This window comes from Passer domesticus, chromosome W (genome assembly GCF_036417665.1).
Source record: "Passer domesticus isolate bPasDom1 chromosome W, bPasDom1.hap1, whole genome shotgun sequence".
Lineage (NCBI taxonomy): Eukaryota > Metazoa > Chordata > Aves > Passeriformes > Passeridae > Passer > Passer domesticus.
In genome coordinates this window covers 46,711,515-46,737,311 of record NC_087511.1, presented here as the reverse complement: position 1 = coordinate 46,737,311, position 25,797 = coordinate 46,711,515, and the positions used below count along the sequence as shown (strand labels likewise).

Genomic DNA, 25,797 nt, shown 5'->3' with positions numbered 1-25,797 from the left:
CAAACTAACAAGTGTACCCACAGTGAAGGTTATAGTTTTCCAACTTCTTTTGAGAGTCCATAGATTATCCCACCAACTGGAATCAAGTGTAGGAGTCCTTTGATTTCTTAAATATGCTAGTTTTCTTATTTCATTTAAGGTGTTTCTAATGACTGCTACAATTAATTTGATTTGATAAATTACTGTTTTGGTTTGGTTGAGTTGGTCATTAATATGATTAAGAGTTAATGCGGTCTGATTAGATATTACTTCTAATTCTGATTGTAGTTTCAAAATTTTGTTTAACATATATTGCTTCTTCAGTTTTGTTTTTCTTAAATCTTCATATATAGGAACTCTTAAACTTGATCCAGATTCTTTGTGTATTATAAAGACAGTTTGTTTTATAATTCTAATGATGCAACCGCCAGACCAGTCTCTTGGCAATTCAGTGGATGTTGTGGTACTATTGACCCAAAACAGGTGTTTAGGGGTTTCCCGAAAGATATTAGTTTTTGTCGTGCCCTCCCAATATTTAGAAATACCTTTTCCTTTCACCAGATTTACCAGGCTTGCTTTAGTAGTATCACATTCAAAGCACCACCAGGCCTCTCCTACAGGGTGCTCTCCCAGGAGTGGCTGCCTAAAGGTGGCGGTGTTCCGGGTCATCCAATATATTTTCTTATTCTCTTGATAAAAGATCAATTGGGAGAGGTTAACACAATTGTTGTGGACTCTCAGCAAGGAGCTTACTTCTTTCTCATAGAGAGGTTGGTAGTACTCATTGCACAGCTCTCCTGGGCTCTCCAGAGCAGCACCAGCAATCAGAGCCATCACTACTACCCTTCCCAAGAGTTCGGTATGGGTCATCCTGCACAGCCTGCCCACCCGGCCTTGCCTCTTGAGGATTTTACTGAGAAGAAGTCTCCAAGCTCTTTAGAGTCTCTTGCTCCTCTGGTTAAACCTCTCTTGATCTGTCCCTGCTAATTTGGTCTCTCCTAGGGGAGCACTCTGCAGAAGATTAACCTGGGGTCTTTGGTACTAAGTTGGGACGACTTAACCAGAATTACTTATTAACAATTTTTAACTTTTACAAATTTCTTAAAACACTTCAAGACATGTTATGATTCTAAACTTTTTTCTTATGCAGTTTATCTGTCTTTTTGAATGTCAACTTTAAGTCATTTGGTCCTTTTATAATAGTATACTCAGCTGAATTAACTCCCGATGCGGTTGAATCCTGTCCTGAGTTAGAGTGTGAGGGTGGTGTAGAATCTGGTCCAATAACAAATTTCTTAAAACACTTCAAGACATGTTATGATTCTAAACTTTTTTCTTATGCAGTTCATCAGTCTTTTTGAATGTCAACTTTAAGTCATTTGGTCCTTTTATAATAGTATACTCAGCTGAATTAACTCCTGATGCGGTTGAATCCTGTCCTGAGTTAGAGTGTGAGGGTGGTGTAGAATCTGGTCCAATACCAGAGGAAGACACTGACAAATCTTGTCCAATGCTCGGGGGTGAGAGTGGTGTCCCTTGATTCCTTCCCTCCCCCCTCCCCCAGGTAAAAGGTCGAGCAAACCAAGCGGTCGGGAGTTCTCTCGGAGCTGTTGCTAGATTCAGAGACCTGCAAGCCAGAATAAAATCTCTGGATCGAAACCCTCCATCAGAACCGACTCCTTCCTTCACCATTGCCTTAAAGCTTCTCCGGCACAGGGAAGCATGAGGAGCAACCCTCTATGAGAGGAAGCTCCATTCTGCCCCCACCGGAGCTCTAGCATGCCTGGACTTGTCTCTACGTGCCCAGCTGCAACTCACAGCTAGCCAAAGGTGTCTCTGGGGTGAAACACCACAGTTGCCACTATTTGGTTCAGCAGTAGGGGCCAGACAAGCTAAGGCACGTCCCATTCAGCAATATTGGTAATTCCAATATTTTCACAAACTACTTATCATTATTTCATGATTGTGATCTACAGAAAAAAAACCCCAAAAAGTTATTGATCATGTGCTCTTTAGTCAGAAAAAAAAAAAATTAAATACCAGATCTCATATACGGTAAAAAGGATATGTCCTAGTGTATACTAAACCAAGCAAGCAATTAAATTGAAATTGATTTATTTTTCCTCTTCCCCCCTCCCCCAAGGTAATCCTATGGGACAGCTCCCCATTAAATTTTAATTTCCATTATGATACTTTTAAAATCAATTTTATTGCAGCCAAACATTGTTCATATACTTGTCCATAAAATGTGATATATACACAACACTAAGTTACAGAGCATAAGTTTACAACTTTTGGAAGATTCTGTTTAACAAAATGAAAATTGAGTAACTTGAGTACTTGGAGAAAGTGAACTTTCTTATTTTGGTACAAATGCTTTTTGCCTCCTTGTACTCTAACCAGACCTGAACTGGTTTAATAAATTAATGTTATTGTGTAACATCTCACTGTTTTCTCTTATGTTCTGATTCTAGACAGAATTTTTCATATGCTTCTTCAATTTCTGGATCCATCTTGTTATCAAGATCATGAAAATACCTAAAAAAACAAAAGCAAAAACCCTCACCAAAACTGTTAACTTTATGTACAGATTTTCAGAAACAGTAAATAGGTGAAATATTTACATAAACATCAAGGATAAAACAGAGTTTATGGGCCCTAGGAAAACAAACAGAAATCCCAAAGCAGCATATATATGTACAAATTACTACAGTGTTTGTCACCATTTTAGATCATCTTAGGCTGTCCACAGGTTAAAAGACAGAAATATTTCCAAGATGATAGAAAAATGCAGTAATGTAATACAAGCTTTCAAAAATGTAATAACACATTTGCACAGATGCATGTACAAAAAACATTATTAGCATCATATTAGCAAAATTTTAGTTGGTTAACATCCCAGTTCAAATACTGTATCAACTCTCTTGGTTGCACACTAGTCAGAAAAATATATTTATTTAGAAAACCTGTATTCCTATTTGGTGATATATGAAAGAAGGTGATCTTACTTCACGTCCCTTTTGTATCTGCATTATATTACCTTCTATTACATGTTAACCAGTCTTTTGGAAAAGACCTGTCTTATTTGGGTCACAGAAAAGACTGTATCCCATTAATGATAATCAGTATTGTGCAGAGTGGAGACTAACAGAGTTTCAAAAAAATCAAGATGGGAAGTGATAGGGATCACTTAACAGCTTTTGTTTTCTCCTCACAGTTACTGAGAAGTAACTTGAGTGTGCCCTGTTTTCTCTAGGTCTTAATGGAGATTTCATCACCATAAACTAGGACAGTGGAGTTGTAATTTGAACATGATAGTGTATATAATTCTAAACAGCCTTAAAAGAAATCAGCAGCTATTGACTCTCATAAAGGGTGCATTAGTTTCAGGTGCACAGTTTATTACCTTCTGTACTTTAGTCCCAAACAAGAGAATCAGCATGCGCATTAAAGCAGATAACATATTTATTTTGTTTGTTCTTCCTTTCCTGTAGAAGTGTAGACTTGAGAAGAAACTCAAGAACCCTCCTCCCTGATGTCAGTCATGAGAAATAGCTGATAGAGGATCAGGATAGATTTGTCTAAGCTTTTCTTAAGCCTTCAAAGAAGGTTCCACAGTCACCTTGCATGAAGATTGACTCACAGTCTTTCACATGCCACTTTTCAGATTTGCTGTGTATAACTGCTGTCTGTATTCATTTTGCATTTAAGTTGTTCTAAACACAACAGTTCACAAGGGTAGTTTTTTCCACAGTATGATCTTGTTGGTTTCTGATGACATCACTAATTTATCTTCCAAAGTTCCTGTAACTCCCCTCAGCTAGTTGCCATCTAAAAGTTTTCTAATTTACTAACAAAAACAATGGTCCAGACCAGCACTCTTATCACACAAACACAACACTGAAAATGCTTTTGAGTATCAAATCATGATCTAAAAGCCCTCCTTCAACCAGTACACAGCTCAGAGCAATTTGTTTTAGACTGTCTTTCTTTCACAGATTTCCAATCAAATTCTTATAAACTGGTGTCAGAAGGTGAGACTATATTCCCATCTACTGCTTCCCCTTTGGCCATTAATTGAGGGAATACTACTTATCCTGAAGAGAAAACCTTAACAACCTTCTCGCTTTGAAAAATACTGAAAATTTTGTAATTATCTCTAGATAGAATGAATTCAGGTTGTCTCACTACCAACACCTGAAGGTATGATGCATCATTTTGCTTGCAAATTTTTTTCTAAAATGCAGAAGAGATTATGTTTGCACATGGGCAAAAATATATGAAGTTTAATTGCCCTACACAGTTGTATAAATATAAAATTTTTCAAAGTTGTGTGATTACAAGCCAACTTCAACCTGAAAAAACACATAATTTCCATTGTAAAACTAAATAATAATTATTAATTAATTTTCTTACAAGATTGGATTCCTAAATTTACAGTAAAAATAACTAGTGTTAAAAACCCTGAAAGCACCCCACAATCACTCAAAATGAAAACATACTCATCTCCAGGTCCTAATAAAGCCATGCCATTTTCTTCATAATTTGGAAACAAATCCTCTCTTTCAAGCAGTTCTTGGTATTTTTCTTGGTAATCTGCCATAGTAAAAATGAGACCCAGAAATATATTAGTCTTCTAAATTAATGTACATCTATACAGTTTGAAAATAGCCTATTTAATAAAACCATAAATAGCATGAAACATTGAAAAAACTACCAGTACAGTGTTTTCTCAGGACATCAATCAAACTCCAATAATGATACCTACCTTCCCAAAGAAACAAAGGTAGTCACAGTTGTCTTTACCTCAAATGATGTGCTGTGTTGTGCTCAGATTACAGGAAACAAACAAACCCTTTTGCTAGTAACAATGGACAAACAAAAGAGCTGTGGAAACCAAGTGCTGAGGACTATGGCAAAAATTCTTCTGAACTACATGAACCCAACTGCACATTCTCCACTTCAAACATTTACCTTCTTTTAACACAGAATAAGGCATGTGTTACACAAAGCCAGGAGTTCAGCTATAATTTTGTCTGTTAAGTTGTATGAGTTTCAAATATTTTAAGAACAACTTTTTATGTACTTCAACAGGACATAATTGCAACTTTTTTGAGAAAATGGGACATACCTGGATCTGCTGCAGTGAAAGGAACGCCATCAGAAGTGTAAAATGTTGGTTCATTCTAAGAATAAAGTTATACAGTAAGTTATATGAGTTCAGAGACAGATGTTTGTAGCTTTTAGCAATATGATTGCCTATGAATCAAATTCATATTAAACTAAGGAACCAGTACATTCTTACCATAAAATAGTCAGGGTCATTTTCAGGAGTAGCTTTTGTATGTGAAGAAGTTTCATGAACTCTACCCCAGTTACTTGATCGTAGTTCCAGTACTTTCAGAAGCATATGTTTCACATCTCTGAAAAAACAAAACCAGCACAAAAGTTACATTGATTTGTGCAAAACAATAATTGGGCTAATGGTTGGCAAATGGGGGAGGGGAAGGACTTAAACCAGACAAACAGAAAACAAACAGAAAACAAACAGAAAACAAACATACACAACCATCTCATTAAGTGGAACATTAATCCCTAGTAAAAGATAAAAAACAGAACAAAACCAAAACTGAAAGAACCACTCCCCCCACAATCGCTACATGAAAGTGACCAACATATCACCTTACTTTTTGTAAATGAAAGTTTTTAAGGAAATATTTTGGACATGGTCATTATTCTTGAAGATTTTAAAGATATTTTGTTTAATATAAAACCAAAATACTGCAAACAAATTTATCTTCTCACCTGCTACACTTTGCATCCAACACAACATTTTCAATTCTCTGAATCATTTCCTCCATATCATTCTTTCCTTTTTCTTTCCAGGCATCTTCTAAAACTGAGCCTGTCAACTAAAGACAAGGTATTAGGTTTTGTTGGGGATTTTTTTGCTTAGTATTTTTTTTCTCTTTTAAAGTGAATTATAAAAGTTTAAGAAACTGTCAACAGAAGAATTTCTTTAACAATCCATAGCATTTAGATGCATTATGTGACTACCTATTGAAGGTTCCAATCTTTGACATCTTTTTGTTGAATAGATTAATGACCACATAAATAGTTTATTTTAGACTACAGACAGTATGATAACTCTATGTCCAATGTTGCCTAGAATTTCACAGCCACTTGCCTAATTTCAGTCTTGAAATGTGATTTTGAAACAACTCTTCAGTGATTTAACTGCGCTGCAAAACAGTCACATTACAACAAAATACATTCTTTAATATTGCAGTGATTTCTTGTAAAAAAGTGTTACATTTCATCATCTTTCTGAGTTTGTGTATCAGTGAGACATGGAGATTGCATTTGACCATACTATTACTTGTGTCACATTGACACAAAAATATTACAACATTCTGAATCCTGCTGAAAATACTAACAGCATTTGTCAGATCTTAATTGTTTTAAATACATGCTATGAAAAAAAGACCATATTTTTGCAGATGATGCCACAGGCTTACCTGATAATAACAATAGGCTAGTAAGCTTTAGAAAGACTTCAGTCAACATACCTAGAAATAGATATGCCACAGAATTTCACCTGGGTATGTGTAAAGAGGAGCCAAGAATTATCTGACCAAGGCAACTTGAGTTTTAATACATAAAATCTGTGAGACTGAGCTATTGCTGAGAGAGTGTTAGCATCAGACAGTCTAGAACTGCTACGGATGAAAACTTTTCCTGTTAAGAACAGGTACTTAATTAATTGTCCAATAATTTTACAGTAGGAGATAAGAGTTAAACTACAAAAAATTAATTTTGCCACTATGGTCAAACTTAACAGCAGTTCCTAATCTACTCAGCATAAATACTACATGATCTAAAAATGCTTGTAAAGGTGTCTGATGATACAAAGGAATAAAATGCAAAGATAAAAGCAAGCACTTGTTTCACATTCCCAGTTTTCTACTGCGGTCCTGCATTGATCCTAGGTAATTAGATAACAACTCTAAGATGGTTTAATTAAAAATAAATATACTGCAAAGCAAATAGGTGAAAAGCCTGTATCTATCACTATATTAAATGGAAAGGACAACAGGAGACATCTATTGCTTCAGTAGTGAATCCAATGTTTGAAGAGGTAGCCCAGTCTAGCTACAGATACACTACAACATTTGTAGATACTTGGAGCTTCCTTCTTCATTCAGGACTATGATGATATATTAAAAAAAATTAAAAACCAACTTTTTTTCTTCTTTTAAAACTACTGTCTCACCTTCAGCAGTTTCACTGCACACATCAAATTATTATCCACAGGGTTAGAGAAGAGCACATTTAGTATTTCCCGAAGGCCTTCTTGAAGAATTTCTGCTCTTGTGACCTGTCCCTTTGTTCCTTTAATCTGCAAAATATATTTTAAAAAACCAAAACCCAACTACATTTAAAAGACTTAAGTTTCAGAAATTAATTTTGTCATATTTTGTCTCTCGGATGCTGCATGATTTGGTTTGTGATTAACATAGTTGAGCTCTTCAGTTGAAAGAACATGTCAAATACTGTAACTATTTCTAGAGTATAGATTAGTATCCTTGCAATTCTGACATATACATAACAATGCCTGCCTACCATTTTTTCTTTGCTAATAAATTGCTAAGAAAAACTGCAAAATGCCTGACAAGTGATCCGCATCATCCCAAATTCTCAGAATCCCATGTTCTTTTCCCATCCTACCTTATGCATTCTCTGCAGCTGAAGACTACCTTACTTCTAGAAGGCATTCTTTATATATTTAAAAATTAGAAAAAAATGCTTAAAAAATAAATGGTACTCCAAACTGGGCAACTTCCCCTTCCCCAAATCCTTTGGGAAGTTTCCTTTTTACTTCTAGTAAGTGAAAATTAGATTTCAAGGCCCACTTATGAATAAAAATGGAAGTGTCAGTTTTCTTTCTTCATGCCAGCAGAACATTTTAGTAGTGTCTGCTTAAATCAAACCTTTGAAATAATTCAGTGAAAAATATATTTTAAAGACACTACAGTAGTCAGTGAACTTACTGAACTCACAGGTATGAGTCAAAGAACTTTCATGTGTACATACATTTTTTTGCACATATCAGAAACAAAAAAACCTGATCTAAATACAAAATTTCATGCTTCATGCATAAGCCAAGGATTCAACCTTCAGAAGAAATATCTTTCAAGGTCTGCATTTTTATTGTTCATTTTGAAGATTCCCATGCCTTCCTCAAGCATTTGATAATAGCTCCTATTAGTGGCTGAATACTGAATTACATGGGTTATTGATACCTATCTGCTTCTGTTAGGTTGTAACATTTTGCTATGTTGTTTAAGTGTAGTAATCTGGTGGGTTTACCAGACAAAAAGAATACCAAAAGGTTCATTCCAAAGGTAGTTTATGGCTGGTTCTTTTTATGTATTCTTACACCGTTTTTTTAATCTTTATATATTTCTCTTCTGATGATTTTGTCCTTTGTTTACCTGTTTCTTGGACACACATTATAGTTAAACTGTTCTTAAGTTATTTTACTTTATTCCCCTCTCCCTTTAAAAAAAAACCTTACACTTCAAATGATATTCCATTTTAGTGTTTACTCAAACACAACAAAAATTAATGAACATGAATGACATACACCTTTCTTCTTACCTCTAGGTTAAGGTAAAGTTCAGCTAAGAACAACACAAAGGCATGAAATTGTTTTTGAGCAGTCTCATCTCCTTTGGCAGCTTCATCTCTGTTTTCATACTCTGTTTGGCACCTGAAAACATTAAAGCAATAATCATATAATATATAGACAACCCAACATATGCAACATGCTACTTATTTAATAGAATGCTAAGAACTTATTCACTGCATTAGAACTACTAAATGCTGAATAGTAGGAAGTTTGATTTGTGAAGGAAGTGAGAGGACTTCACAAAGAATGCAGATTTTTATTCTTCTAGGTGAGTACTGAGGTATCTGAGAAAGCAAAACTAAATAGGCCAAATTGCAACATGTAAAAATTAAAAGACAGTTACACAGTTTATATATTAGAATATGGGTCCAGGAAGTTGAACATGGGCAGACAAACATCAACAAAAATTAAACAGGTGTGCTCTGAAAGATGTTTTCCCCCTTTCAGGGTGCTGCCCACATTGTTTTAGATGCCTTTACATTTATTTGATAAATTCTTTGTCCTACCATTTTAAGTGACAGAAGCAAAATTTAGATATAAATGCAAACAGTGAGGATTAAGATAGCATCACAGTGAGGCAATTTTTTAGTATTCAACAACTGTGTTCTTTTAAGTTTATCATGTATTTACTCCTAAACATAGGTGGACTAAGTGAAACTTTTAAAGTAAGAATCAAGTCTGAAGCTTAGGAAGACAAAAGTCCTTAAAGAAAAAGACTAACTTCTGAAGAATTCTGAAGTATTAAAGTCTACTATTCCTTCAAGTGTCATACAGTAAAATTTAAAAGGAAATACATCCATTTAAAAAATGTTGCATTTTTGTCAACTAAGTCTAATAATTATTAAACCTTAATCCCCCAAATTCCATAGTAACTGAAAATTGAAGAATTGTATCCTTCCTCATTTTATGCATCATAGGTGTAAAGTCAGTGAGCAAACCAACAAACTTTTCACAGCAACTCCAGCCAGCAAAGTAATTAAAGAAAAAACACAATGAAATAAGCCCTGGCAAAAGTCAAAGGACAAAGACAGTACATATACATGCATTTAGCATACATTTAAAGTTGACTACCTTTTGAATTTACCCTATAACTTGGTATCAGTACAATATACTCAACTGAAAGGAGCCTACAGAACTTGAAGTCCTATTTTCATATTAAAAATATATGTGTTAGATATCTAGTATGTACCTATGCTTTAATAATCCTCAATATAAATCTCTGTTTTAAATATGCACAATATGTTAAGAGTTACATACAGAAAAGGAAGACAACCTGAGAAAGTAACAGGCTTAAAATGACACACTGATACTGACCTTTGAAGTAACAACTGCCGAAAGCTCCCACTTTGTGTACTAATGGTTAGATGATGAGATAGATAGTTACATAACCGTGCTCCCATGTAGGAAAAATTTGGGACAGATGTGGCCTTCCAAAATAAAAGTGGAAAAATAAATTATTCATAGCAATCATTATTAGGTTATCAGGAAATATCTTTAAGATATTTTTGGAAATCTGTCTTTAACAACAGTTGACTAGACAATTGCAGAACAGAAGATTAATAATTACTATTTCTCATGTTAATTTTTCTCTCATAAACATTTTGCTATATGCATTTCAGCACTTTCAAGTTCACTATATTGATTTTGTGGCTTTAAGAAAATAACCAGCATTGTGCCATCTGTTCTCAAATCTACTTCTCCATTGTGACCTACACCAAAGAGTATCTGAAAGCCACTTTCAAACTGTTAATAAAAAAAAACCAACAAAAAAACCAAAACAAAACCAAGAGTAGACATTAAGACTTTTTTAAAGGACCAAACAGTGTGTTAAAATATATCACCTTCATTCAGTCTTAAGAGCTATTTATCCCAGATTTTTATTTTTGGCAATAAGGAATGTTCAGGGAAAGAGTACAAGAACATGATAAGTGAAGATAAATACTTTCTCCTGTACATGCTCCAGCAAACTGCAGAATAGCAAACTTCTGATTCAGATATTAAAACTGTATAATTACAGTTAATAGTTCTTGATAAGTCCTTTTTTTCTAAAACAAGTCCTGTTACTTTGAATATTTATACTTTTATAATCTAAAAACAGGTGGTGGCAATGAAATTCCACAACATAAGTTATACACTGTCTGAAAAATATTTTGCTTTGAAGCTGATACTTGAAAATTCCAAGAGGTGGTAAAAGCAATTTGGAACCCATTAATGTTTACATTCAACCTCTCTTAGAACTTAAAGCAGAACATTCCCTTATTTTGGCAATTTATTACTGCTCATTTGTTTTGAGCTCTCTTCTAACAAGATTGAATTTGATATTATTTCTCAGATATAGCTTCAGTGAAAAGAGGCTCTGGTCTAAGTAATTTGATCCGGTCTGCCAAAAAAAACCCCCATGGATACTAAGAATTCATTAAACTTTGGCTTTATCATCTTTGAACATCTATCAGTGCTATAAATGTGTTTGCATGCTTCTGCTTCTAACATGCTTGAAAAAGCATCTTGCCATTATCATGTCAATGCATTTATAGCTATTTAACTTCTACAGGCAGAGGAAAATATGCACTAAACATAACTGTACTATGTGCATTACACTGCTGGAAAGAACTGAGATATCTTTGAAAGATACAACAAATTTAAGTAATTAAGAAAGTCAAATCAACTTTAGTTTCCAGCAAGAGACATGTGAAATAGCTAATGAGCTTTTTGATGCTTTAGTTCAATCAGTTGTTTGGACTTGAAGAGGTGGTCCCCTTTTTATAAGGCAAAATATGTCACTTAAATTACACCTCTCCTAAGGAAAAAAAAACAAAAAAAAAAAACCAAACAAACCCAAAAACAACCTCAACAAAAAAAAAAAGGCCACAAACAAACAAAAAACCCCAAAACCACCATAAAACACACAAAACAAACCAACAAAATCCCACCAAAACAAACCACCACACAGTCAAAACCAAAAACTAATTCAAACATCATCTGTATTTTTTTTAAACCATTATCTTCCCAATCAGTTGGTCTTTATTTGTGGTTGCATCAAATATTGAAACAATGCCATTTGGGGTATTCTGTCCTGGCATAGCACACAGAGACAAAAATAAATAAATAAATATCTTATCTTACTAACCACTCATTATAGTACAATAATGTCTTCCCTGAATTATTGTTGCTTTGTAATCCCAGTTTATCTCCAACTCCAAAAAAGTAAAAATCTAAGCATGAAGTCTAGCCTATCAATATGTATCTTGAGAAATATTACCTGCTGTAACAGCAACAGTACACCATACTAGCTACACAATAGTCAAGACTTCCTAAGCTATGAAGTCAGTGTTAAACTTTTGGAAAACAAGCTAACTGGTGATTCACTCTGTCAAGACATAAATGGATTAGGAAGAACAGGGGGAAGTATATAATTAAGTCTTACAGACAGGCTAAGATACCTGATACCCAGATAAAGGGAAGATTGTACAGGATTTTGGTTTCTTTTATTTTAGCCTTTTTTCCTTCACAAACCATCTGTAGAACTGCTCAAACATCACTGATGCAGATGCTTATAAACACACTTCAGCATATTTAAATGAAGTTTTGAGATAAACCAGGACAAGTAAAAACAAATACTTGAGCAGAGGCTCAAGACAGAAGAATAAGCATAGTTGACTCACACTCAAACATCATCATATCCTGACATACAATGAAGCTGAAATCATGTGCTTTTAGATACTAGGATAGCATTTTGCACTGAGCTAAGTTTTATTTTTCAGAAAAACTGTTATCTTTCAGACTGATAACACTCAATGCTTCTCAGTTATGGAAGGCACATCTAACCCTAACATCAGACTTGTTTTAAATAGAGGGAGAGAAAAAGAGGCAACATTAAAATATTTATCTTAAACGAGAGTCAATTTATTAAACATCTATGAATTTCTTCAAATAAAGTTATATGGAATATTTTCATATTTTATTAACTTTTCTTCATGTGTCCAAATAAAGGATTAAAAAATTATGCTGCCAAACACAGCACAAGTAATCTTAATGCATAACTAAACTGTTCTTGTGTATCAGTTCTGTATTATAGTAAGAAACTTAAGACTCTACAGTTCTTAAGACTCTACACAATATGTGACAATCACGTAGGTTCTACATACCTCAGATTATTTCACAGCAAATAAAATCTGCAAGTATCTGCACTTAAAAGGTGCATAAAGTTTACATTCTTCAATGTAGAATTTGAAAGCAACTCAGGATAATGGGAGATACTTTGTGTAATAAATAGCAACCAGAAGTGTGACTTCATTTTCTGCAGCAAGCCCAGAAGACAGTAGAAGCAGCTAATTCGCTAAACAACACAGATTAAGCTGGTTTTTCCAATGGCTCCCCCAATTAGTACAGAGTTTAGCTCAAGGTCTCTGTCCTCGTTTCCATGACCATCAATGGGACTAGACCAAGTTACCAGCAGACTAGCTTTCCTTTTTTCTAATTATGATGTTCTGAAATATTTATAATACCAAATGAAGAACAAAGCCTGTCAGTAAAAAAGAGCATTTCTCTAAGTAGGTATATTTTTTTCTAAATACAAAAGAACAAAAAATATCTATTATGAAGGATATTTTTGTAGGATAGAATAAAAATGTACAACTGACAGTGTCTGCTATGTAGATACAGCAATTCAAATATAACTTCTTTAATGAAGTGCTGTAATTTCAACTCTAGTATGTGATCTGAGAGATTCAAATACACAACAAAGGAAACAGAGTAAATGAGGGAAATTTATCAATCAGCCAAGCATATCTCACTTGAGATATTACAGTTTATTGAGAAAAATCCCTATACATTTCAGTCTAAAAAGAAAAATTCAAACCATTAAAATACTATATAGGCACAATGATATCACAAATAATACTAGCATGCATATCTTGCACACTAGGCAACAGAACCATAACATCCATGTTAAGACAGAATACAGAGGCTACCTGTTGATATACAAGTTCAACAAGTTCTTGCAAAGTTTCATCCACAGTGACCCAGCCATTCACTGTTTCGGCAAAGTGCTCTATTTCAGTTTCAAAACAACCAGGTTGCTCGGTGAGGTGATTTAGAAAGTCTTGTACATATTCTGCCAAAGTCAGATAGCCATCATATTCATCTTCGAAGGAAGAATCCTACAGCAGTGAAACAATATACCAGCCATTTAAAAGAAACCTTAAATGGTCACACTACCTCCAGAAGCTACCAGAGCCCTTAGTCTTGAGTAACTCTCGATGCTCTGCATACTTGATAGTGATCTTTATTACACATTTCACTTAAACATTTTTAGCAAATATAGACCTCTGCATCAAAAAGCTCTAGTAGTCAAGAACTAGGTAACATGTTTTTATAGAGATTAAGGTCCCCCAGTAAAACACATCAAAAGACAGATTAAAAAGAAATTAGTTTGCCAAGTTGACTGTAAGATTAACTAACAAACTAACACATAAGTATACCTGCTAAGAATAAAATTACCAAACTGAGGCTCAACACCCTTTCCTGATGCACACACAAACTTTGCTACATATACATGAACTGTAGAAGATAATTGAAAATTGGAAACAAAATATTTTGAGCTTACCTAGGGTACAAAAGTGCTCTAAAATATGCAGGAGGGGGATAAATTACAGAAATATAATACAGTGTAATGTTGCCATGTATAAAATACAGGCAGGAAGTAATGCATACTTTATCAATGTTTATGTTCCTGCTGATGGAACAGAAAACCGCCCTACTGGGTTTGTGTGGACAGGTTTTGGTAGCAGGGAGAACTGCAGAGGTGGCTTCTCTGAGAAGCTGCTGGAAGCTTCCCCCATGTCTGGCAGAGCCAACGCCAGCTGGCTCCAAGACAGATCTGCCACTGGCCAAACCTGAGTCAATTAGAGATGGCAGTGATGCCGCAGGGATAACATAGTTAAGAAGAAAAAAAAGTTATTGCACAGATATAATTGGGGCCAGAGGAGAGTGAAGTGAGAATATGCGAGAGGAACAGCTCTGCAGACACCCAGGTCAGTGCAGGAGGGGCAAGAAGTGCTCCAGGCACCAGAGCTGAGATTGCCCTGCAGCCCATGGTGGAAGACGATGGTGAAGCAGCTGTGCCCTTGCAGCCCAGGGAGGGCCACAGGGATACAGAGATCTACCTGCAGCTTCTGAAAGAGCTCGTGCTGGAGCAGGTGAATGCCTGAGAAGAGGCTATGAACCTGTGGTAGGCCTGTGCTGGAGCAGGGTCCTGGCAGGGACCTGCAGACCCATGGAGAGAGGAGCCCACACCAGAGCAGGTTTCCTGGTAGGACTTGCGACCCTGTGGAGGACCCACAGTGGAGCAGGCTGTGCCTGAAGGACTGTACCCCAGGGAAGAGTGACCCATGGTGAAGCAGTCTGGGGAGAGCTGTTGCCTATGGATGGACTCACACTGGAGAAGTTCATGGAGAACTGTCTCCCATAGGAGGGACTCCATGCTGGAGCAAGGGAAAGACTGACTCCTCTCCCAGAGCAGTGGCAGGAACAATGGGTGATGAACTGACCATAACCCCCATTCCAGTCTCCCTGTGCTGATGCGGGTGGAGAAGGTAGAGCTGGGAAAGGGAGGGAAGGTGTTTTTAAGGTCTTATTTTACTTCCCATTATCCTGCTCTGATTTTGTTAGTAATAAACTCAATTAATATCTGTAATTCAAGCCTGTTTTGCTCATGGACAGTATTTGGTGAGTGATCTCTCCCTGTCCTTATCCCAACTCATGAACATTTGTTATATTTTCTCTCCCCTGTCCAGCTGCGAAGGGGAGGGAGAGAGAGGCTTTGGTGGGTGTCTGGCATTCAACCAGGGGCAACCCATTAATTTTGTCCATTCGAAAATGAATGTATGTGTTGAGAGCTTTGTAACAAGCTAGCTCCGAGCTAAAAGTCACAGTGAGATTAATTTGACCGAGATAGAAAATGAGGGGAGTTGCCATTCCAATTAAACTGTGTGTCCTTGGCCCACGGATGAAGAAATGCACAGAAACAGGTGGTGGAGCGAGACAGCTTGAGAAAGTAGTGATAGTTACACCAAAACAGCACGTAGATAGCTGATAACTAATTAGCCAATGGTGAGCTAAGATTTTGCACTATGCATGAGCTAATTAAAAGGTGTATAATAATTAGCGATTCGAAAATAAAAACGAGACTTATAAATCATCATCTAGTGAGCAAGTCTTCCTTCTCCATCATGTATGTAAGTCTCTAAAGTCAGTTGTCCTGGATAATTACAATGCTAGTATATGAGAGGAATAGCATAGGAAGCAACATACTTTGTGATGTAACTAGTAATAACACAGTACCAATAATTCACCTTTTCATACTGTACAAAAAATTGTGAAAAGTATCTCATGAAATCTCAGAAGAGCAAGCAGGAACCTGAAGAGGGAACTGCTAAAGAGTTGACAATTAGTAATTCAAGACATAAGGGTAACATACAAGATATCAGAATTCTCAACTGATCTACTATTTAATGTGAAAAATATTTAAATATATCTACTGTAATGAAAAATCAAGCTAAAATGATAACTGCTTTTTCTTTACTTAGTGGACATAAATACACTGATAAAGTTTATAATTACATTCTCCCTCTCCCCACCATCCCTCCCTTAATGAGGGAATACCCTTTACTTTGTGTCTTCAAAATGCCTCATTCTCTTCTGTACTGCAAAGCAACATGGATCTGTGAAAGATAAAAGCTCTGGATAAGAACTGTGGACAAAGACAGACATACATTGCTGAAAATCAAGTATTGGCATTAATTTCACCACCTGTAAAGAATGTGTGGGGAAAAATTCAGATTTTCCAAAATTCTCCAAAGACCTGTGTTGTAAGAGAATAAAACTTAAGTTAATGAGGGACACATCAATATAACATAAGAAAAACTAGAAAAGTTTCATATGATGTTTAATTAAGTAGAATATTTGCCCAGTGAATAATACTGAAGACAAAGTTAATGTGGCCCAGCAGAAATAGGAAAAAAAATATGGATTTAAGGAAACGGTGGCAAATCATTATTACTCATAAGGATAAAGCCTTCAACAACCTGATCCAAGTTGATTTTGCTTTGAGTTGGGATTGGACCAGAGGAACTTCAGAGGTCTGTTCCAACTGAAATTATTCTATTATTCTAATGGTTTAGAGCTTATGAAGCCAAATAATAAAAGCTAACAAGCATCTAACTTGCTAAATATTCTATTTCTCTAAAGGAAATCAAATTTTACTAGGCAATTTCAAATAGCTCAGTAAAAGTTTTGTATAACTATTTTGGTCCACAGAACTATGACATTATTTGTGCAACAACTGCAGCTTAGTCACATACAGCACAACTAGTATCTCTTCAAACAACCTGTTTGAAAACTCTCCAACCAAGTTGCAGGGGATGCAGCTGCTGTAGCTAGTAAAAGAAGCTGCTCTTTCTGAAAGCCATCAGGTTGTTATGAGATCCTCATTTAGTAGAGAGGAAGGCATATTCTTCTCATCCTCACCTGATAAAAATTTGCTCTTGGAGGAAACATCCTTGTTCTGCAAGGGACTCCAATCCCATTTTGTATACTGGTGTCCTCGTATTCATACTCCTCTTCCCATTTTGTAATTAAAAGGCTAACCACAGAGGCTAAATTCAGCCCCACATTCTTCTACCTCTACTAATTATGCAACTGCAAAGGCAGTCTAGGTTTTAGTAATTATGCCAGGGAACAGAACAAATAGGAGAGAAAAAAAATTAAAACTTTATTATATGTTGTATATTGTTAAATTAGGAGCACTCAATACTTAAAACCTAGTTAGATTTTGGTCCAGTAACTTCTAGACATAAACCCCTCATGTTTCTCACTAGCAGATTTTAAGCTTTAACAAAGGAGATAGAACCAACTAAGTTTTGGGGTTTTATCTTCAGATTATACCTACTCAGCAAGCATACAATAGTTAATACAAAATTAGGTATAAAGACTGTTATGGGTACAAACCTTGTAAGACCTGAATAGGGGATTTAATTGGCACCTTAATGTTTCATTAAAAGTATAAACCCCACTAGTGAGGCTGCTTAACCTCCTTTTGGAAATTGGTTGGAAAAAAAAGGAGGTGGAAGAGAAATTCCACCTAAGATAATACAAATATCACTCATAAAACTATTAATTGAGATCATTATGCTCTTCTGATAGAGTAACAGTCATATTATTCTCATATATCCATGTCAGAGAACAAGTCTGATATTTCCTACTGGCAATCCAAACCTAAATCTTGTCACCAGTTCTACTGCAGATATACGCAACTTCCAATGGGATGGACAGCTGTATGCAAACAGAATCCTGTGGAAGAGGCTCACAGCTGGCCTGTGAGTCAGAGGGGGTTAGAGAAAGAAGAGAAGCTGATAAGAGTCACCTTTGCTCTTGAAAGGAGCTTTACCAAGGCCCTCGGCATGGAAAGGAGGGAGAGAAAGAAAGATAAATGAGGGGCAGGTTGCTTTGCTCCAATGAATGTCGTGTTGATTTATTTTGACCAATGTCTAAGTACAAACTTTGTGAAAGACTATAAAAGACAGCATGCTGTAAAATAAACAGAGAGAAACTTTCCTAAATACAGTGTGTTCCTCAGTCTGTTACAACCATCTTGACAGCAACAGAATCTCACAGAGATCTTTCCTCCCCAAAGTCCTGGTAAAGTTTTTATCAAAAATCTAGTATGCCTTAGATGCTGTAACCCTTACAGTATCTTCACAGGTAGCTGATAATTTTGAGTATCAGAACTAACTGGAGATTAAATAATCTAACAATCAAATGTTATATGGACACACATAGTAATTACAGTAATGTACAATCAAACAAGGAATCAACCAACACATTCTTTCTAAAACAATAAATGTTTAATAAATAGCAAAAAACCCCATGATTTTTCAGATCTAAAAATTTCAGGGAAAATTATAAATGAAAGCTAAGTATTACTTGTAAGAAAAAACTGAATTTTCTCCAAACTGTTTTGTTTCAAATTTTAAAACCCATGGTGAAAATCTGTGTAATAGTAAAGTGTGCTAAATTCCTTATTTTTATTGCAGGTGGATCCAGTTTACAAAATTAATTCACCTATTAAAAGTAAAAAAAAAACAACAAAAAACCAACAACTCCAAAAACCAACAAAGACTAACAAACAAAAAAATCCCCAAACTTGGTAATAATGAAGAACTAACAAGTCTGAAAGATCATTATTCTATCCCTAGTATACTCTGATTAGATTAGGGTCCCTACAACATACTTCTAAATAAATGTTTTAGGTTTTGCTACCATTTTAAGAGTTATTTTCGTCAACTGATGAGTCACTTGTATTCATAGCATATTCCTACAACATGCCTGTGTATTTTTTACAAAACAGCTGAAAAGCAACACTGCTGGACTCAAAACTTTGTAATTATACATATGAACACTCATGTCATCCCAAATGGCATTTTTATTTATTCATAGAAACCATGTAACATGTACTGGGGCAAAGTAGTATTTTTTCCTCCTAGATTATCCATTCACAGAAGCATGTTTGTACTGGCATTTGTCAATGGTTGTATGTGATTATGGGCTTTTATTATTCAGGACAGTGATTTTATTCAGTAAGCTGGCAAAGCTGGTAACATCCAGATAACATCAATTTCACTGGTGAGAAAAAACCCTTCAAAATTCCAAACCACCATGTTTAGCATTCAAATAAAATATTTTTCCCTAAGTTATTCAAAATATATTTGTTTCAGTATAATTGTTTATTAAAATTTGATTGCATTTGTAAAAGCAATAGTTCCCACCTACTTATACCAGTACCAGTTTATCTGCCTGCATAACAAAAAGATATGTCTAGAATTCACACAGATCTTCCCTAGAGTAGAATTACTGTAGTAACAATATGGAAGACACGGAGAGTAGAAAATAAGAAGCACCAACTTTTATTATGTAGTGAATGTACAATATGGATCGGAGATTACCCTTAGCCTGGCTGCAAATATATTTCATATTAGGTATGCTGCTAGGAATGAGCCCAAACCTACTTTTTTGCCCTCTGGTGTCGTGGTTTGGCCTGGAAATGTGTTTCTGGAGAGGTCTAAGTGGGGGTAATCAGTGGCCAAATTCAAAATTGGTATCTACAATATCCCTGAAGGAATTAAATGACACATGATGGCACATAAAGTTAGGCAGTCATGGCAAATCATACCCATGGCATAGTAAATTTAGGAAAGGTAAAGGCTATGTTTAGAAAAGCTAAAGTTCAAGTTTTCTCCCACACTTGCTTCAAAAACCTATGCAATCTGAATAAAAATGCAGCTAAGTTTTTAATGAAAATGAAGTGCAGATGTAACTATAACAGAAGTAGTTGTGAAAAAGAGCTTACGCTGATGTTTGGAATAATCAATAAGGAATGCAGTTATCTGGAGCAAACTTCAAGCAAAATACTAAAGGCTCTCAGTATAACATTCACTTATCACAACATTCTGACTGTCTCTGGAGGTTATCATCCAAATTTTTGAAATCTGTTCAGCAAATGCAGTATTCAAGTTATTTGATACACAAGAGCACAAGAAACATTGTTAAACTGAATTGGCATATACTAAGAAAAGACTAACACTCACTGCAAAGTTCTGGTTATATCCTGATGGATAAAACTCAGGTGCTTTAACAGACAACTTTGATGTTACCACAGGAGCCACAGCCACCTGAGATTCAGCCATTTCTGGTCCAGAATCGGGAACTGAAACTTTTTCTTGCGATTCAGATGGAATTCTTGCCTGTTGCAGGTGTTCTGAAAAGTTTTTGATAAATGGTTTTTGTTAATGGCTTTTCTTAGAAACCACTAAATTAGTATGTATTCACACAGAGTACACAAAAACAAATACATCACTTTTTGGACTTTAAATATACTTTTACTAATACGATAAATATACTTTCCTCCAAGCTTGGGAGGGATGCATCCCAATAAAGAGGAAGTCAGGCAAAATTGCCAGATGAACAAGGAGCTCCTGGACAAATTCAAACACAAAAAGGAAGCCTACAGAGGGTAGAAGGGACGGGTAGCCTGAGAGGGAGACAGATTGTCCAAGCAGCCAGGGATCAGGTTAGGAGAGCAAAAGCCCTGAGAGAATTAAAACTGGCCAGGGACATCAAGGGCAACAAGAAAAGCTCCTATAGGTATGCCCTACTTGACAAATTTGGTGGCCTTCTATGATGGAGTTACAGCAGTGGTAGATGAGGGAAGAGCAGCTACTATCCTCTACCTGGACTTGTGCAAAGCATTTGACACTGTCCCACATGATATCCTTGTCTCTAAACTGGAGAGAACATGGATTTAACATATGGACCACTCAGTGGATAAGGAACTGGATGGATGGTAACACTCAAAGAGTTGTGGTTGACAGTTCAATGTCTAAGTGGAGACCAGTGACAAGTGACCTTCCCCAGGGGTCAGTAATGGGACCAGTGCTGTTTAACATCATTGTTGGTGATATGGACAGTGGGATCAAGGGCACCTTCAGTAAGTTTGTTGATGACACTGAGCTGTGTGCTGCAGTTGACACACTGGAGGGAAGGGATGCCATCCAGAGGGACCTGGAAAGGCATGAGAGATGGGCTTGTGGGAACCTCATGAAGGTCAACAAAGCCAAATGCAAGGTCCTGCACCTGGGTTGGGGCAATCCTAAGCACAAGTACAGGCTGGGCAGAAAATGGGTTGAGAGTAGCCCTGAGGAAAAAGACTTGGGTGTGTTGGTTGACAAGAAGCTCAACATGAGCAGGTAATGTGCACTTACAGCCCAGAAAGCCAACACTGTCCTGGGCTATATAAAAAAGGCATGACCAGCCGGGTGAGGGAGGTGATTCTGCCCCTCTATGCTGCTCTTGTGAGACCCCACCTGGAATACTGCATCCAGCTCTGAGGTCTCCAACACAACAAAGATGTGGACTTGCTGGAGCAAGTCCAGAGGAGGGCCATGAAGATGATCAGGTGGCAGAAGCACCTCTGCTATGGAGACAAGTTGAGAGAGTTGGGATTGTTCAGTCTGGAGAATAGAAGGCTCTGGGAAGACCTTATGGTGGCCTTTTAGTACATCGTGGGGGCCTACAAAAAAGCCAGAGGGTGTGGAAGAGGTTTTACAGTGACTTCTGTGAGCCAGAGAGAAGTTTGATAAGAGAATCCATGTTTACCCCTGAAAGAATTTCCTACCAAGGTCGTTGACACAGAAACCAAGAAAGAAAGAAGGATAAATAAGAGAAACCTGCAACTGCCTGTTCCAATGAGCACTTTATCTTTCCTGACCAACAAGTAAAGGATATTAGGAGTTTTGTAAGAATGTATAAAAAGCATGCATGCTATAATAAAACCAGGTTTGAAGCCTTCTGAAAATGGAGCGTTGCTTTGTATTGTGACCGTCTCAACTATGACAAGAGAGTGTTTTTACAAGGTCATGGAGTGATAGGATAAGGAGGAATGGCTTCAAACTGAAAGAGCAGGTTTAGATTGGATGTTAGGAAGAAATTCTTTCTTGTGAGGGTGGGCAGGCCCTGGCCCAGGGTGCCCAGAGCAGCTGTGGCTGCCCCTGGATCCCTGGCAGTGCCCAAGGCCAGGCTGGACAGGGCTTGGAGCACCCTGGGACAGTGGAAGGTGTCCCTGCCATGGCAGGGGGTGGAATGGGATGAGCTTTGAGGTCCCTTCTCAACCCAAACCATTCTATCATCCTATCCTTCAAATATATATATATTTAATATGGATAAAGCTTTCACTTGAGCAAACTCTAGGCACCTTTCTACATGACAGAAAGTGAACACAATCAATGTTCATGTGAAGATGACCAAAAAAAGGGTGAAAGAAAGCCCTCTCTTTCCCCATGAAAACACATTTTCTAAGAGCTAACCCGAGAAACTAGTAAATTTTCTTATTATATTCTTGATGCTTTTGGGTTTTTCTCATAGATTTTATATGTAAAGGCAAGACTCTAAAGGTCAATAAATGGAAGAAATCGCTATTTTTTAACATAATCCTTGAAGACACTTAACTATCATTTTTGTACACAATTAAAAAATTAATCCAATGAAACGGTGTTTTTAAATCACATTTTCCAAATCCATGTTTATAAATTAGCGCCTAAATTTACTGAAAACATAATCTGGATCTACCTGAAAAAGGTAACCAACAAATAATGCTTGATGTTACTGTTGGTTTGGGTTTATTTTTTTGTCAAACCTTTAGTCCAGAGTTAGAGAATTCTTCTGTAAGGGGAAGAATGAGAACATCTGCAGCCAGATAAACAAATGGCTAAAACACATACATACAGATATGTGGGCACAAAAAGGGAGGGAGGGACAGACAGAAACATTGCAAGCAGGCTACAACGGTACATCATACCTTTACTTAGGCACAGGTCCATAGCTCAGAAACATGAGTGCTCATCTAAGGAAAAGTGCAGTTGCCAGGCCCCCTACGCAGCTTATCTCCATGCGGTGGCCTCTAAGCCCCTAGGTGCGTAGGGTGGGAGAAAGTACGTGTCCCTATGGCTAGGCCGGAAGGAGGTGTGTGGCGGAAGCCCCAGGGCTCCACTCTCAGTGGGACGGCGACGGGAATGGGGATGGGGGGTGCCGGAGCAGCAAGCGAAGCAGGAGCAGGGCACTTTGCACAAAGAAGGGGAGCACAGCGGACTTTAGGGGGCCACTCCTCGATACTTTCGGCATCGGAGGGGCTCTGAAAGGGCGGGGAAGGGGCCACCGCACGGCGGCCAGTACCTGCGTTTCCGGTGCTCAGCGGCTCTGTCTTCGGAGGTCGCAACGGTTCCTGCTGCAGCAAGAAGCCGCCCGTTTTATGCTGCTTTTCAGCCGAGACTGTACTGTGGGAACCACTACCCCCAGGACAGGCCCCACCACCGCTCTCCGACGCATCCGCGCCGCTGAAAGCAGCGCCACCTCGACCCCAGACCCGGCCAGCACCTGGAGCTCGGTTGAAACTATCCGACATACTCGGGTCGGGGTGGCTCAGGCGCTCATGGGAAGGAGCCAGCGACTCAATCTCGCTTCTCCGCGGCCGGAGCACTTTACTTTCAGTTTCACCCCCACACACACCGCCACGATGGTCGCAACCCAGGCCGGTTCACAGCGCCCCCTCGCGACCTCTCAAGACCCGTCGCCATAGCAACCTCGGTGGCACTGAGGCCTAGCACCACCCGCCGCCGAGAGGGGGAGGAGCACGGTCCGCCAGGCGGCCAAGACTCCGCCTATCACGATCTATCCTTGCGAACGATGGTTCGTTTTACTGACCTCAGGGTGCAAAAACCAACACGACCAGGGGATTGCAGTGATAATCAAGAACAAATGTACCTTTATTGAATGACCACAGCAAAATGCGTTAGGGAGAGGGGGAATGAAGAAAATGGAAAGAATAAGGAAAAAGAGGGGAGGAAAGGCAAGGAGGTGTATAGCTACCAGACGTGCAGATGACAAAGTCCCTCGAAGTCCAGTCAATGGAGCCTGTCATCTTCATGTCAGGGGAGATCTCAGAGATACTGGTCAGCTCTAACCTCTTTTATAGTATTTTTTGATTGGGGGAAGGCGACACGTTTTGAAATAGAATCAAATGTAATATAGAATAGTCTACTGAAAAAAGGGTACAAAAAGTAGACCAGAACCATTGTCTTCTTGGTCCAGTGGTCAGCTTGCAGGCAAACATCTCACTTTGGTCAGCTCGCCTCCCCCACACACCTCCCCCCTGTTAGGGGTTTCAGTCTCAGTCCTTGGGAGGAGGGAGAGCTCCTCCATATAGGGGTTTCATGTCTCAGTCCTTGAGGGAGAGGCTTCTCCCATCTCAGTCCGTCTGTCACAGTGGTTGTATGTTAAATGGAGGGTCTTTTTCTGTGGGGACCACCAAAAGGTCATTCCAGAGACAAAGTCCAGCCAAGTGAAGAGGTGGGGAAATTCCAGAACCAGGGTTGAGAAGTGGTGCAGGTGAAGGAGGGCACAGTGTCCCTTTCCTTTTCGAGTGCAGCGTTCCATGAGGTGAACAAACACACCTGTGAACAATGGTTTGGCTTGGTGGGCAAGCCAGACACGGATTCCAGAACAGGATCAATCTTTCTTTCCCCGGTGGTCCCAGTTTCTGTCCTTATCACCACAATCGGGAGGCAAAAATGAGGGAAATTTCGGACAGACACACTGGCCCGCCAGTCATCACAGTCACCTGCAGGTTTGGGTCAAGCATGGTATTTATGAGAGTTGTCCCCATTAGCTCGGCTGCTCAGAGTTAAAGGCTCTTGCCTGGATGTCAGGTTGTGTAGCCAACCTCATCTGTTCAGAATTGATGAGTCAGTTTGCCCCTCTTCTCCCCCAACACGGGCTCAACTTCCAACAACAAACAAGTTTGTGGTTTGTTTGTGTCAGCAGCTGGTTCTGAGGCCTCGGGATGTATTTGAGTCACACCTCCCTCAAAAATCACAAAATATTGGAAATGGCATTTTCAAAAGGACAATGTTCTCTTGTAACTGTTTCCTACAGGAACTAATAGCATACTGTGACCATAACAGGACCAAGATTGCAGCTACACATGCTAGGAAACCTGTAGCTACAGGTGTCTGCTTTTAAAAGCATCATGCTACACTGTGCATATGCAGTTTTTCACAAGAAAGGGGCTTGTGTGAAAAAGTTGTAGGCAAGATTGTAAATTTAAGCAAACAAAGTTAACACACCAACTTTTATATATGTCGGAGTGTCTGGTTCCTCTTTTGGGAAGCAACCTGTTAAGTAAATTGGAGGCTCAGATTGTATTTAAAGATGGAGAAGTACAATTATTTGTACTGGAGACTAAAGCCATTGAGGCAAGGACTTTTATGTTGCAGGGAACACCAGAACCAGACAATTCTGGAGGAATACCGTAAGCAGTAGAAAATTCAGTAACACCCTTGGTTTGGGCCAGTGGAACTCCAGGCCATTCCCAACAAGCTCAGCCTGTAAGCATTACCCTAAAACTTGTATCAAAGCCAGTAAGGCAGAAGCAGTATCCTTTAAAATTAGAAGCTAGAAGGGGAATCAAAAGTCTAATAAAAAATTTCAGGGAATTTGGATTATTGATAGAATGTAAGTCA

General features: G+C 37.9%; 1 protein-coding gene across 3 annotated transcripts; it reads right to left on the bottom strand.

Annotated features, from left to right (window-relative positions):
• Nucleotides 1-2,169: 2,169 nt before the first annotated feature.
• LOC135289159 (polyadenylate-binding protein-interacting protein 1-like) lies at nt 2,170-23,882 on the bottom strand. Of its 3 annotated transcripts, none has more exons than XM_064402583.1 (11): nt 23,453-23,880; nt 20,314-20,483; nt 13,642-13,830; nt 9,986-10,098; nt 8,641-8,752; nt 7,253-7,378; nt 5,785-5,891; nt 5,285-5,402; nt 5,111-5,165; nt 4,482-4,575; nt 2,170-2,517 (listed from the first exon to the last, which is right to left on the bottom strand). In XM_064402583.1, the coding sequence occupies exons 1-11, from the start codon at nt 23,679-23,681 to the stop codon at nt 2,424-2,426; spliced, it is 1,407 nt and encodes a 468-aa protein (XP_064258653.1). In that variant the 5' UTR covers nt 23,682-23,880; the 3' UTR covers nt 2,170-2,423. The 3 variants fall into 3 exon arrangements, with proteins under 3 accessions (XP_064258653.1, XP_064258655.1, XP_064258654.1); XM_064402585.1 differs by lacking the exon at nt 23,453-23,880 and adding an exon at nt 23,079-23,380; XM_064402584.1 differs by lacking the exon at nt 13,642-13,830 and having other exon boundaries at nt 23,453-23,882.
• Between the last annotated feature and the right edge of the window lie 1,915 nt (nt 23,883-25,797).